General features: G+C 42.2%; 1 protein-coding gene across 2 annotated transcripts in view; it reads right to left on the bottom strand.

Annotated features, from left to right (window-relative positions):
• ANXA7 (annexin A7) overlaps positions 1-9,237 on the bottom strand; it is a 33,710-nt gene extending 24,473 nt beyond the window's left edge. The window contains exons 1-2 of one of the 2 annotated variants that reach the window (XM_007443630.4): positions 9,088-9,237; positions 3,550-3,604 (exon numbers count right to left, since the gene is read on the bottom strand). In XM_007443630.4, the coding sequence (XP_007443692.1) occupies positions 3,550-3,603 (54 nt within the window). In that variant the 5' untranslated portion in view covers position 3,604; positions 9,088-9,237. The remainder of the gene's footprint in view (positions 1-3,549; positions 3,605-9,087) is intronic. The other variant, XM_088154588.1, reaches the window with a different exon arrangement.
• Between the last annotated feature and the right edge of the window lie 4,272 nt (positions 9,238-13,509).

Raw genomic sequence — 13,509 nt, 5'->3', positions numbered from 1 at the left:
TTGTCATACCATTGTTTGTAGTCAGTCTGTGTGATCTTCTTGCAGCAGCTGACTAGGTGGTCCACTGTTTCTTCAGCTTCTTCGCAGAGGTGACATTTGCTGTCTGTTGCTGTCTTCTCAATTCTGTCTTCGTATGCATTTGTTCTTGAGGCTTGGTCTTGTGCAGCCAGAATTAGCCTCTCTGTCTCTTTCTTCAACTTTCCTGTTCTTAGCCACTGCCAGGTCTTCTTGTTATCTGCTTTGCCTGCTCATTTTTTTGTGTACTGGCCATGTAATATTTTGCATTGCCATGCCTCTTTTTTACTCTTCATTTGGTTTTTCTTGTGAGCCAGTTTGGTCTCTTCGGTATTCAGTAAGCCTTCATGGTGTACTAGCTTCAGTGCGTCTTCTTCAATGTCCTTCAGATATTCTTCCAATGCCCTTTTTCCTTCTTCAACTGTCTGGTATACTTGCAACAACTCCATACCCACCTATGCTCCTTGGTAAGTAGAATCTGTCAACATCGCTGCGTGGATGAAGGGCAGGATTCATTGTCACTATTTTTCTGGTCTTCCTATCCAGGGCTTCTAGTTCTGCTTGACTCCAGCCCACTATTCCAGCTATGTATCTAATGATTGGAATTGCCCAGGCCTTAATTGCCTTGATGGTATTTCCTCCACTGAGTTTGGACTTTAAGATCTTCACTCGCATGATGAATTCACTACTAATCTTCTTCTTGACTTCAACGTGCTTGATGTTGTCAGTTTGAAGCATGCCAGATATTTGTAGTGACCTACTTCATTCAGACTCGTGATGTGGAGTCCTTCGGGTTCTCTGAGCTTGGTTGCTTTCTTGCAAAGGCTTCATTACTCGGCTAGGTAACATCTTCAGTGCTAGAATGGAGTGGAGTTTGCTCTCTGTTTATATATTGTGGCATGCCCTGCCAGTGTTGGTGGGGGTGGGGGTTTGGTTTTGTTCTATTTTTTTCTTCTGGTACTTCCTTGATTAAGGTATTGTTTACTGCTTGTATGTCTGGTGGTAATCTTGGTGTTAATCTCTGCTTATCTGGGTGATGATTGCTGGTGAGGAGATGTTTTGGTCTTTTGTTTTCCTTTCTATTGTCTCTTTTGAATAGTGTGTAGATGTTGCTTATCCCTATGTGCCAGTTGATGGTTGCCTTGTCTGAATACCAAGCTTCTAAGAATTCCCTTGCATTTTTGGATTTAGTTTGGTCTAAGATGCTGACAGATTCCCAGTTGAAACTATGGTTAAGTCTGTCTATGTGTTGTGAAATTAAGGAATTTTCATCATGTCTTCTGACTGCTAGTCAGTGTTCATGGATGCGCTCTGCAAACCTTCTGTCTGTCCTACATAGTGGTTGTTACAGTCCTTACACTATATGTTGTAGATGACTCCTGTTTTTTCTTCTTAGGCTACTGGGTCTTTTGGTTTGCTTAAGATGTTTTGGAGGGCTTTAGTTGGTTTGTGTGCTACAGAGATGCCATGTGGTTGTAATAGTCTGTTGGTAGTTTCTGAGATGTTTCTGATGTATGGCAGTGTTATCCTTTTCATAGCTTGTGTCGGTTGTGTTGTAGTAGGTCAGGCACTTTTTGATAAAGTTGCATGGATATCCATTTCGCTGGAAGATGCTGTATAGGTGGTCTGTTTCCTTCTTCTGCTGTTCTGGGTTGCTGCAGTGCATTTGTGCTGATTTGAATAATGTTCTTACACAGCTCCTCTTGTGGGAGGTTGGGTTGTTACTTTGGGTTGTACTTTGGCACAAACACACTGCAGCAAGCCAGAACAGCAGAAAAAGGAAACAGACCACCTATACAACCTCTTTCAACAAAATGGATACCCTCGCAATGTTATCAAAAAGTGCCTGACCACTCAATATTTCAAGATCCTTTTCACACATTCTATTACCAAGCTAGGACTCTCTATCCTCCATCTGTGCCGAAGAAACTCTAAGCAACCGATCAGGAGTAAGAAGGTATTTCTTCTTTCTTGGGTGAGATCTTAAAAGAGGAGGGAGGGAGCTCCATTTTGCCTTTGTTCTCTACCTTCTGTTATAGGAGGAGGGGAACTCCCGAGGCTGGCTTCTACCAGTTCTGGGTCAATCTCCCATTCTTGGAATAAGGATTGGTGAATCATAAGAAACAGCCATCTAGTGAAATGTGGAGTTAGATGGGAATTACAATCTTTTGTTTTTCTTTACTTATAGTATGGATTGAGCTGAGATGTTTGTTTCTTTGTCTCCTCGTCCTATGTGTGTATGTCAGCATGTGTATTTGGAACACAACTGCATTAAACCCTACACAACCTATGAGAGTTTTCTTTCCTTTCTTCCCTTGTCTTCAATTCTCAGTTAGCTCCTTAACCTTAATCTACATAATAATCTGTCCCTTATTCTGAAATCCACAGTCTTACTTGGACAGGGAATTCAGCTTACCACATATCCCATTACCACACATTATTAGTTACATAAGCCAAGAGCAGTCGTTAGGGTCTGCTCAACTTCTCCTTAGCCCTAGAGATTATTTTTTTCTGTAAAGAGTGGGGATGACAATGACAAGACTGACTCCCAGATTGCAAGAGAGTGCAACTGTAGTGTTGTGGGGAAAATGCTTAGGAACCCCACTTGAGGGAGCACTAGGGGCTAATCCAATATGTGCCCAACCATACAATCTATTTCATCATGCTGATTTGTTCATGTCCATGCTCAACCACATTAGGGATTAAGCTTCCTCCTCATACTCATCTCACAGCTGAAAAATCCTAAAAACCTGTTCTTATGAGTACTCAGCCTCAGCCGAGCTTGGGGTCCTTTCTTGACATTATATTTCCTATTCATGCTTCAATTTCTTCTATAAAAGTCCTTTCTCTTTTATTCTACAACATATTACAAGCCTCTTCTATTGTCTCTTCCCACCTGAGATCAACTTGATAGAACCTATTGCAACCTTCACCTATATTCTGCATTTATATTTATATATATATTTTTCCCCAAGGTGCACTTCTGCTATTTTCATAAGAATTTGCCAGAATGTGATCAGGAGAGGGGCATAAACTCAACTTTTTTCACTTTCAAAAATGTAAAGATTATTCTTGCACAGAAATGTCTTCATTTACTTGTCTGATATTTGGTAGGCTTTATCCTCACAGTTGGGACAATTATAACTGTAAATATAATTTCCTTCTATCACCTTTCCCCAAAAGTTATCAGCACTTTCATTTTTTAAAAAAATTGAATTCTAAAAGAACTTATTACTAGAACCTTTCCTGGAATTTAACAGGCTTAATTTATTCACTAAAATCTAATGTGCTTCCACATTCTGCCAAATTTTGCTAAGAAATTAACAGAAAATCACTGCTATTTATAGTTTTCTTCATAAATTGAATGTATGAAGCTTCAGTTTGCCAAATCTCAAGGTAGATTCAGACCAAATAGTGTTGCCATTAGTTCACCCATTAAAAATAGTCTATTTCATAAATTACTAAATTGCCCTCTCATCCGAACCTTATAGTTGGCACCCATTCCCAGCATATAATAAACAAATCAATACTTGCAGGATAACCAGGAAAAGCTGGGTAGCCTGAAGGAGGATATCCTGGGTATGACATTCTGTAAGGTAAGGAAAAAAGCACTTCAGAGCTTCTGTAGAATGTTCATCATTTCAAGTATCAGAGCACTAATGAACTCACAGAATGGAGAGAAGAGGCACATAAAATTCCTTTTATTCACACCATTCTTTTATTATGTATGAATGTGTGTGATATATAGTAAAATTTGTTAATAATAATAATTTTTTAAACTTTAATTTTTTTTATTTCCTCAAGTAAATGGTTTACTTTTTAGGAATGCACAAAAAAGAAAGGAAGGAGGAAGAGCCTGAGATTCATTCATTCAATCAGTTGTAATTTGGCTATATGATAAATAAATCACAGCAAATATGCTTTCCTGACACAGATGGTTGCTCACAAAAAAACTCAAACAGATAAAACATATAGCCCAGATTTCTAAGGAATGGGAAGTACTTGCAGATACTGAACTTGTAAAGAAAACAAGGGCTGTGCAAAGGATTCCAAAGAGGTGCTTTGTAATGCACATTGCAATGAACTAGGCACCTCTCTTGAAATTATTAATGCATCTGGGTCTTTTAGAAGGCCCACACAGCTACTCTAAGAGCCATCCCCAGCTATCTCTATACATGTGTGGAAACACCACCATTTAATTGGCAATCCCAACAAAAGTTGTGTTTGTACATACAAGCACATGTACAGACTACCTGGGACAGCTTTCAAAGCAGCCACACAAATCCTGCAAAAGATATGAGTATTTCAGCAATTCTAAGAGGGGTGCTATGTCCATGCAAATATGTGTTGGGAAACTTCTTTTTTTAATGCTTTGCACAGTCCTAAAAAATAACTTTAAAAATGCAAAGATATTAAGATCAATTCAGAACAACTCTCATTAAAAAAAACCTAGGAAAACAATAATTATGCCATTCTGGGGAAAGCATCTAGTAAGAATGAGCAATTCTTACATTTGATGCCATGATCCTGAACCCAAATGTGTTTGCTTGTAGGTAAATCCCATTTATTTCATTTATGTTTATTTCCAAAGAAACCCTTAGGGTTATCAAACATTATATAGATTTTCAGTTCAAGGGGGAAAATTTTTAATATTTCAAAAGTAATTTAGACATGGATGTTTCAGTAAAAATTCTGAAGTCACTAGTATACATCACTTCAGGACAGACTTCTGCCCAAAATTCTTTAATTGGAGATGCCAAAGAAAGAATATTTTATATGGCCAGCCATATAGAATGAATGAATGAATGAATGAATGAATGAATGAATGCATGCATGCATGCATGCATGCTAGAAATTTTCTGGCCAGATATTTTGTTGTTGGGGCAAAACCACAAGTTTCTGTGAAACATTTGAATTCTAAAGTAGCCTTCTCCAATCTGGCACTGTCCAGTGTGTGTACCAAATTCTGCAAGGAGTACCTGAAATTCAAGAAAACTTATTAAACTTTGAGAAGATATTATTATCAGTTGCAGTAGTAGTAGTAATTTATTTCCTTCCTTTACTTTATACAGTTCGTATATAATGCCTCCTGTTTTCCCTACATCAACCATCCTGTGAAGTGGCTTGGGCTCAGAAAGACTGACCCAGTCACCCAGCTGGCTTTCATGCCTAAGGCAGGACTAGAACTCACATTTTCTTCTTGCTTTCTAGTCCAGCGCCTTAACCACTACACCAAACTGGCTTTCAGATTTATCAATCCATTATTCAAAATATTTTAATATGGGTCTCAAACCCAAATTCCCATTCTGCAGGAATTGTGATAGAGGTAGTACCCAGTTTAAGAACGAGTTCCATTCCCAAAGTCTGTCCTTAAGTCGAATTTGTATGTAAGCCAGAACAGTATTATTGTATAATACTGTAAAAGTAGTATTGTGTCATGAACTGAAAACATTGTGTAATTAACTCAAACTATTGTGCATTTAGGCTGATGTGGGTCTTCCGGACTGTGTGGCCGTTTCTCCAGCATCTGTGACCAGCATCTTCAGAGGACAGGAGTACAGACAGGTGCGGTTCTCTCTGTGCCCAGGATGATGTGACCCTTTTGTGGGTATTTATGGAGATAAGTGAGGGTGCCTGCGGGGGGGGGGGAGCAGTTTGTGGGTTAATGAGTGGCTGCTTGTTTTGGTGATCAGGGTATGTGTGTATCTTCCTGGGGATTAGGCAGGGTTTTTTGTGTTGAGTTGTTAACCCTCAGCAGCCACTCATTAACTCATTAATGAGTGGCTGCTGAGGGTTGTTAACGAGTTTCAACTGACATTTTTTGTTTTTCAGAGAGAGATGAATTTATTTGTTTGTTTGTTTGTTAAATTTATATGGCCGCCCAACTCACATGAAGTGAATTCACAGTACTGTATGCTTAACACAGGGGTTACATTTGTACAATGCGTGAAGCTTGGTTAGGGTTAACTTTGGCTAGTTATTGCATGGCTTAGCGTGTGTGATGGACTGGAATGGTGGGAGGGGAGTAAAGAATGTGCTCTCATCTTCAGAGGAGCGAGGAAGAGATAAGCGGAGGAGATTGGCACCTCCCTGAGAAATACCATCGGTATGAACTGGCTGAGCCTGGGAACTGGGCTCCAGTCTGGGAAGATTCTTGTAAATGGGTTGTAGCTAATAAACCTTGCTGGATAATTTCTGTATGGTCTCCTGGATTTCCTTGGGCTAGGCCTGACAGCGTGTTCTACAAAGATAGCCTGTTTCGTTAGTTTGAGTCCATGAATTATGAGAATCCAGAAAATACAGTAGTAACAGTATGTGACAATAGTTGTTTTTTACATTTTATAGTCTAAATTGATGTAGTTACTGGTTGTACATTTTACAGTTTTATATTATCTTGTGTTGGGCTATACCTGAAGTAAAGGATCTGTTTTACTTTATGAAAATAGGCTAAGTCAGTAATCAGGTAAAATGTATTATGTGACTGCAGCCTTGTAGTGCTCACTAAATGCCAGTCAGCTATTTTTCAACAGCCAGTAAATCTCTCTACTGTGGAATCTGCGGAAGTAAAATAAAGACCTCATCCTTCACAAAGGGTGTTACATAATATCTCCCAGGAAACAGACTGATTCAACACAATATTTAAGTGAAATTTAAATGGCTTTTAAGATAGTTCAAACTGTAGAAACTTTCCAAACCATTTGAAAATGTCTGCTTTACCTTAAATTTGTCAGCATGGAATTCAGATATAACAACTGTCCTATTCTTAAATACAGTTCTATACAGGGCAAATGAGTGTTAATGCTTTTAAAACATGGTCTTCCTCTTTTTCACATAAAAAGAGCTAGAGGCCCCCAGAGGCTCTCTGCAATTAAGGCAGTCAGAGCACCTACCAGTTGGCACTGGATGGGACCCTTGGAAAGCTATGATCTGCTGGCTCCTATTGTACAGGAGGAAGTAGATCCATCAGAGGATTACCCCAGTTGGGGCTACCTGGTTCCTCAATCAGCCCATCCCTCCTCTGCACCCACCGGCTGAGCCTCACAATACTGCATCACTTCTGGCTGAGTGGAGAGAGAATCTGCTTGGTTATAGCTAGGCTTGTAGGCCCCTTCTGTTGCATGGTGCTACTTTCCAACCCATATAGTAGTTGGACTCATGGAAGATAGCAGGAAAGCAGTGGCCAGAGGATGAAAAGTGACAAAAATTGTAAGGAGTCAGGGTGCATCTGGGGAGGAGGAGGAAGAATCCCAATGGAGTCCTTTGGCCTGATCACGGTCATGGTAGTTGCTTCCTGCTGGTCAGCTTCAAGCAGCTAGCCGCAGGAATACGGCAATGGCAGCAACAGCTGCTTGCTTGCCACATCTTGTTTCCTCAATCCTTTAAGTTTTCCTTCCTTTTCTTTCAAAGCATAGGAAGGAAAAGAAAAAGTTTGATTTGTTTTTGCACTCAGTTCTTCCTTCTAGTCAGAAGTATAAATAACCCCTTCCTGTTGGCTCCATCTTCAGTTGACAGAGAATGGCCAGATTAATGAAGTATTAAACACAGAAGATTGGCTAATCCCGCTCAGGCCTCTTCAACCTTCTTCCATCGGCAAAATTCCTCTGAAAACGGTTTCTGTATTATCAACTATTAGTTCTCCAGTACAGGTAGTCCCCGGGTTAAGAACACCTGGGTTACAGACGATCCATAGTTAAGAACGGAACCTACTGCAGCAAAATTCGAGTCAACTATATAATGATTTGAGTTAAATACACAACAGTTCAAGTTCATTACACAATACTACTTATACAGTATTATGCAATAATACTGTTCTGGCTTACATACAAATTCGGCTTAAGGACAGACCTTGGGAATGGAACTTGTTCTTAAACTGGGGACTACTTGTAACTAATTTTTTATATATGTAAACATGATCACCCCAAGTTGACGTGAAAGGCTGCTACGTCTGCAGCACTTCCAAGAGCCAGCATAACTGGAGAGGTAAACTGCACAACTGTTTGTGATGTAAAACTCCAGTGGCACCACCCCAGCGGTGCAACTGTCTTGAGGAAAAGTTGGACAACCTTTGGCTTGCATGCGGCCCTTAGAAAAAGTGCAGCCTGCCCGCCTGCTTTTCCTGCTAGCAAGCAGACTGCAGCAGAGAAGCAGGGATTTTCAGCAACACTGCTGGGGAAAGGACAATGTTTTCCCTACCCACGGCCCTGCTCAATATGGTTTTTTCCCAGAGCAGGAAACTAATCTGTAAACCAAATTCCTGGTAGTGAGGAAATTTATCTCCCCCAGCAAGCCTGTTCAAAAGCTACTCTGAGAGAGGGACCATGGTGTGTTTGAAGGAGTTTGCCTGCATTCGCAGCCCTGTGGAAACAACCAACCGCACTGTTAAAGTCAAGGAGGCTGCTCACCTCTGTCTTAGAGCAGCTATGCATTTTAAGGAAGCAGAAACGAGTAAACTGTCAACGAAAAGATAAATGACTTCACGCATTCTGATTTCTATTAGCTGCCAGCCCCATAGGTCAAATTAAGGAGAAACATTAAACACAAAGAGAAGACTTTCTTGATGAGGGCTTTGACTAATTTGCTCCTTATATAACGAGACGCTGGAGAAGAGCGGCAAACTCATAGAGTAGCAAAAAGGCCTTGAATATAACAAAATCGTTTTCGCATCTGCACTGATTGATTTGTACATAATTTCATATTCCGAACTTTAAGTCCAAGGGAGACCTATATTCACAACGAGAAAGTTGGCTTAACGATCTGGGCGGGGGGGGGGCGGCTTCGAAAGGAAAGGGGTAGCGGAGCGCATTGGGCGCGCCCGACTTGGCTTGTTTCATCAGGAAGCAGCCGAGCCCAACTAACTGGGATATCCCCCTCCCGAATAAAGCAGCATTTTTTAAAAGCAAAGGTCCAGACACCTACAGACAGTCACACACCCAAGAGCGGGGCGCCTGGAGAAGGAGGGAAAACGCCCGTCCCCGCGAGAAAGGGACTGTCCTCCGCCTGAAGGCAGGGAGCCAGGCGGATCGCTGCCATCTCAGGCGGAGGGCTTCCCGGCCCGCGCCTCGGCCCCCTTACCCTGCGCTCGCCTGGAACGCGCCTAATAATCTCGGCGTCCCCTCCGGCCACCAACGCGCACTACGAAGAGCAAAATGGAGGCGGGCGAGGCGAGCCTGTTCCGCCCCTTCCCTGGTCCGAGGGCAGGAACGTTGTCGCCCCGCCCGCCCCGCCGGCCTTCCGCCTTCTCTGGGCAACGGGAAGGCGCGAGTGGCTCCGGCAGCGTCGCCTCCGGAAGGATGGGCTCCGGCACCGGCTGAGCATCTCTGCTCGCCCTCGCCCCGCGGACCTGGACTGCGCCACCCCGGGGGGACCAGCTGCGCCCCAGCGCTGCCCTCCGCCCCCACAAGCGGCCAGAGCCCGTCTCCATCCCGCCCTCCGAAAGAGCGCAGCGTCGCCGCAGATCCTGCTTTCGGAAGGCTCGAGCTGGCTCGGGTGTCAGCGCTGGGATTTAGGTCCTGCGTCCCACGATCAGGAGGGATGAAAGGGACGCGCAACCGCCTCCCCGCAATTTTGCTTCTTGTTGTTGTTGTTCTTAGCTGAAAACTTAATGTTGATTTACCTTTAATAGTCACGGAGGAAACAGGATTTGTCTATCATAATTCCACGTTGTTTTTTACAAAGGAGCCAAGGGAAAACCCACTGAAATGAGAGCACACTTGGATGCACATAAGAAGCCTTCACAACTATGAACCTGCCAATTTTGGTAATGCTGTGCCACAAACGAATTAATCTTCACGGGTCTGAATCTGAGGCATTGAGCTACACAATATTTGCATGGGACCTTGATAAAACAGCTGTCACATTCCAAGTCACATTTCTGTGTATGAAGTGAGTTCAGATTTGAACATCTTTGCCTTCAAAGCCTGAGACACAGGTGCCTCTAGACTTTTTAAACATCCACAGGACTTTTAACACTGAAAAAAAAACAAAACGTTGGAATGAGAACAGATACAGGTAAGTAGCTCAGGACTGCTGGGATTGTGTCAAAATACAGTGGGGCAAAGAAGTATTTAGTCAGCCATCAATTGTGCAAGTTCTCCCACTTAAAAAGATGAGGGAGGCCTGTAATTTTCATCATAGGTATACCTCAACTATGAGAGACAAAATGGGGGGGAAAATCCAGAAAATCACATTGTCTGATTTTTAAAGAATTTATTTGCAAATCATGGTGGAAAATAAGTATTTGGTCAATATCAAAAGTTCATCTCAGTACTTTGTTATATATCCTTTGTTGGCAATGACAGAGGTCAAACGTTTTCTGTAAGTCTTCACAAGGTTTTCACACACTGTTGCTGGTATTTTGGCCCATTCCTCCATGCAGATCTCCTCTAGAGCAGTGATGTTTTGGGGCTGTCGCTGGGCAACACGGACTTTCAACTCCCTCCAAAGGTTTTCCATGGGGTTGAGATCTGGAGACTGGCTAGGCCACTCCAGGACCTTGAAATGCTTCTTACGAAGCCACTCCTTCGTTGCCCGGGTGGTGTGTTTGGGATCATTGTCATGCTGAAAGACCCAGCCACGTTTCATCTTCAATGCCCTTGCTGATGGAAGGAGGTGTTCACTCAAAATCTCATGATACATGGCCCCATTCATTCTTTCCTTTACACGGATCAGTCGTCCTGGTCCCTTTGCAGAAAAACAGCCCCAAAGCATGATGTTCCCACCCCCATGCTTCACAGTAGGTATGGTGTTCTTTGGATGCAACTCAGCACTCTCTCTCCTCCAAACACGATGAGTTGAGTTTAGACCAAAACGTTCTACTTTGGTTTCATCTGACCATATGACATTCTCCCAATCCTCTTCTGGATCATCCAAATGCTCTCTAGCAAACTTCAGACGGGCCCAGACATGTACTGGCTTAAGCAGGGGGACACGTCTGGCACTGCAGGATTTGAGTCCCTGGCGGCGTAGTGTGTGACTGATGGTAGCCTTTGTTCCTTTGGTCCCAGCTCTCTGCAGGTCATTCACTAGGTCCCCCCGTGTGGTTCTGGGAGTTTTGCTCACCATTCTTGTGATCATTTTGACCCCACGGGGTGAGATCTTGCATGGAGCCCCAGATCAAGGGAGATTATCAGTGGTCTTGTATGTCTTCCATTTTCTAATTATTGCTCCCACAGTTGATTTCTTCACACCAAGCTGCTTGCCTATTGCAGATTCAGTCTTCCCAGCCTGGTGCAGGTCTACAATTTTGTTTCTGGTGTCCTTCAACAGCTCTTTGGTCTTGGCCATAGTGGTGTTTGTAGTGTGACTGTTTGAGGTTGTGGACAGGTGTCTTTTATACTGCTAACAAGGTCAAACAGGTGCCATTACTACAGGTAACGAGTGGAGGACAGAGGAGCCTCTTAAAGAAGTAGTTACAGGTCTGTGAGAGCCAGACATCTTGCTTGTTTGTAGGTGACCAAATACTTATTTTCCACCACGATTTGCAAATAAATTCTTTAAAAATCAGACAATGTGATTTTCTGGATTTCCCCCCCCCCCCTTTTGTCTCTCATAGTTGAGGTAAAACTATGATGAAAATTACAGGCCTCCCTCATCTTTTTAAGTGGGAGAACTTGCACAATTGGTGGCTGACTAAATACTTTTTTGCCCCACTGTAAGTGCAAGTTGACAGAAAATGTTGGGAGTACCGTAATAAAAAGGACTTCTTTAGGATTTGAGGTGACAGAAAACTAATTAGCCATGTTTTTCTAAAAAAACCTTCAGTTTGGCTGGCATCCTAGACACCGTTGTGGTAGCTGGCTGATACAGTTTTTGATCCGTGCGTGTGTACAATCTTAGTGGCATAATCAAATTTGAAGAAACTATGGTCAGGTTGCCTTTTGTATTCCCATTTTTTCCTGTACACTTGCAGGTGGTAAAAAAAAAAGAAAGGAAGGGTCTCTTCTCTGTCGGGATTAATCAGATTAAAACTTCTGTTACATTTGAATCATATGGTGACCATGAGTCAAGTGAGAAGGCAATACCATTACCCAACAACATCCATGTGGTTACGATGCTACTCAAGCAGAAGCCTGTAGTGGCTCAAAAAACAATGTATTGTTAAGGTGCAGCAAATATTGTTGATAGTGTTTTTAGTAGACATAAAGAACCACAGCTCTGATTTCTTCTTCTAGTGCTTCCTTGGGTATGTTACAAAATACTCTTTGACAATCTCCCCTTGTTTTCTACAGAACATAATTTAATACTCAAAGGAAATTGAGTATTAACAAAGATGTGATTTTTACAACAGTATAAAAGAATAGCTCAGGGGTAATGCCAAGGTTTTCCTTGGCTGTGTTAATGTAATTATTACTTAATCATTAGCCAGCTTCAGCAACAAGTGGCAACCTAAGTTGAGAAATTAACATATATAACACACAGGGATGGCTTCAAGACTGAGAACGGCCTAGAACTGTGTCTCCTTAGGATCTTTATCCTTTTATTAAGGAGCCCTGGCAAACTTAGTAGGTCTGGCAAATCCTGGATGACAGTTTGTGGCACCAGGTATTCCCAAGCCACTGTCTGAAGGGAAGAGGCAAGCCATGGTGTGAAAACCCAGAGGGTTTCTGCAAGACCTCCAGCCTTCTACCTATAGACTCAGCCATTCCACTACAGCATTATCATCAGCTTAGGCAAAGGACCTTACCAAATTAAGCACTGTCTGATTTAGCATTCTGTTCCCACAGCAGTCAACCATTATCTGTGGAAAGGGCCAGCAGATAATAGCACCTCTCATTTATACTTCCCCAAGGGAAAAAAAATTGAACAAAACCACATTTTTAAGATCAAGATGCTAATTCTGTCCTATTTATTCTGGCAGCACTACTGCAGTACCTAATATCACCCACATCAGGAGGAAACAGTGTACAGGGGAATAATGTTTGATTTATAATTCAAGTTCCCAAACACATTTGTGGTGCATCAAATGGGGGAAGGCCATAGTAGAACTGTCATTCATTTTAGTACAGAGAAGTGTACTATGATGATCTGACTTCATCCCTGCATTAACCACTAAACCATCTGCAACTTTCTCACTAGGTAGCCAGGTTTATATATCACATAATCAAGTTCCTAAGCCTCTTTTTCTCCCAGAAGGAAAATCCTCGAAGTAAAGTTATCTGTTCTTGCTCAAGAAAAAGGATTAAACTCCTCCTTTTCATGAACATCCTCCTTCCTTGAGGTCATAATTCCATAATAGAACAGTCACTGCTTTCACTTCCTCCAGGTTAACTACCTAAAGGAATTTCCTCAGACCCAGGATCTCATTTCACCTATGCACATATCCACAACTTCTGTCTGGCAAGTTGTGGTACTGCGATACAAGAATGCATTCGGAAGCTTCCAAGCCCTACTAACTTTCTACATTTGTAGCTTAAAAGCCAGAGACTTCTGCTGTATTTTATAAATCACAGTTGAAACATTGGTGATTTGAGAACTATTCTCCTGCCTTGTCTTTCA

The sequence above is a fragment of the Python bivittatus genome, unplaced genomic scaffold (assembly GCF_059951505.1).
Source record: "Python bivittatus isolate LINGU-HERP-01145 unplaced genomic scaffold, Pbiv_v1 ctg000050_np1212, whole genome shotgun sequence".
Lineage (NCBI taxonomy): Eukaryota > Metazoa > Chordata > Lepidosauria > Squamata > Pythonidae > Python > Python bivittatus.
This window is presented reverse-complemented; position numbering and strand designations above follow the sequence as displayed.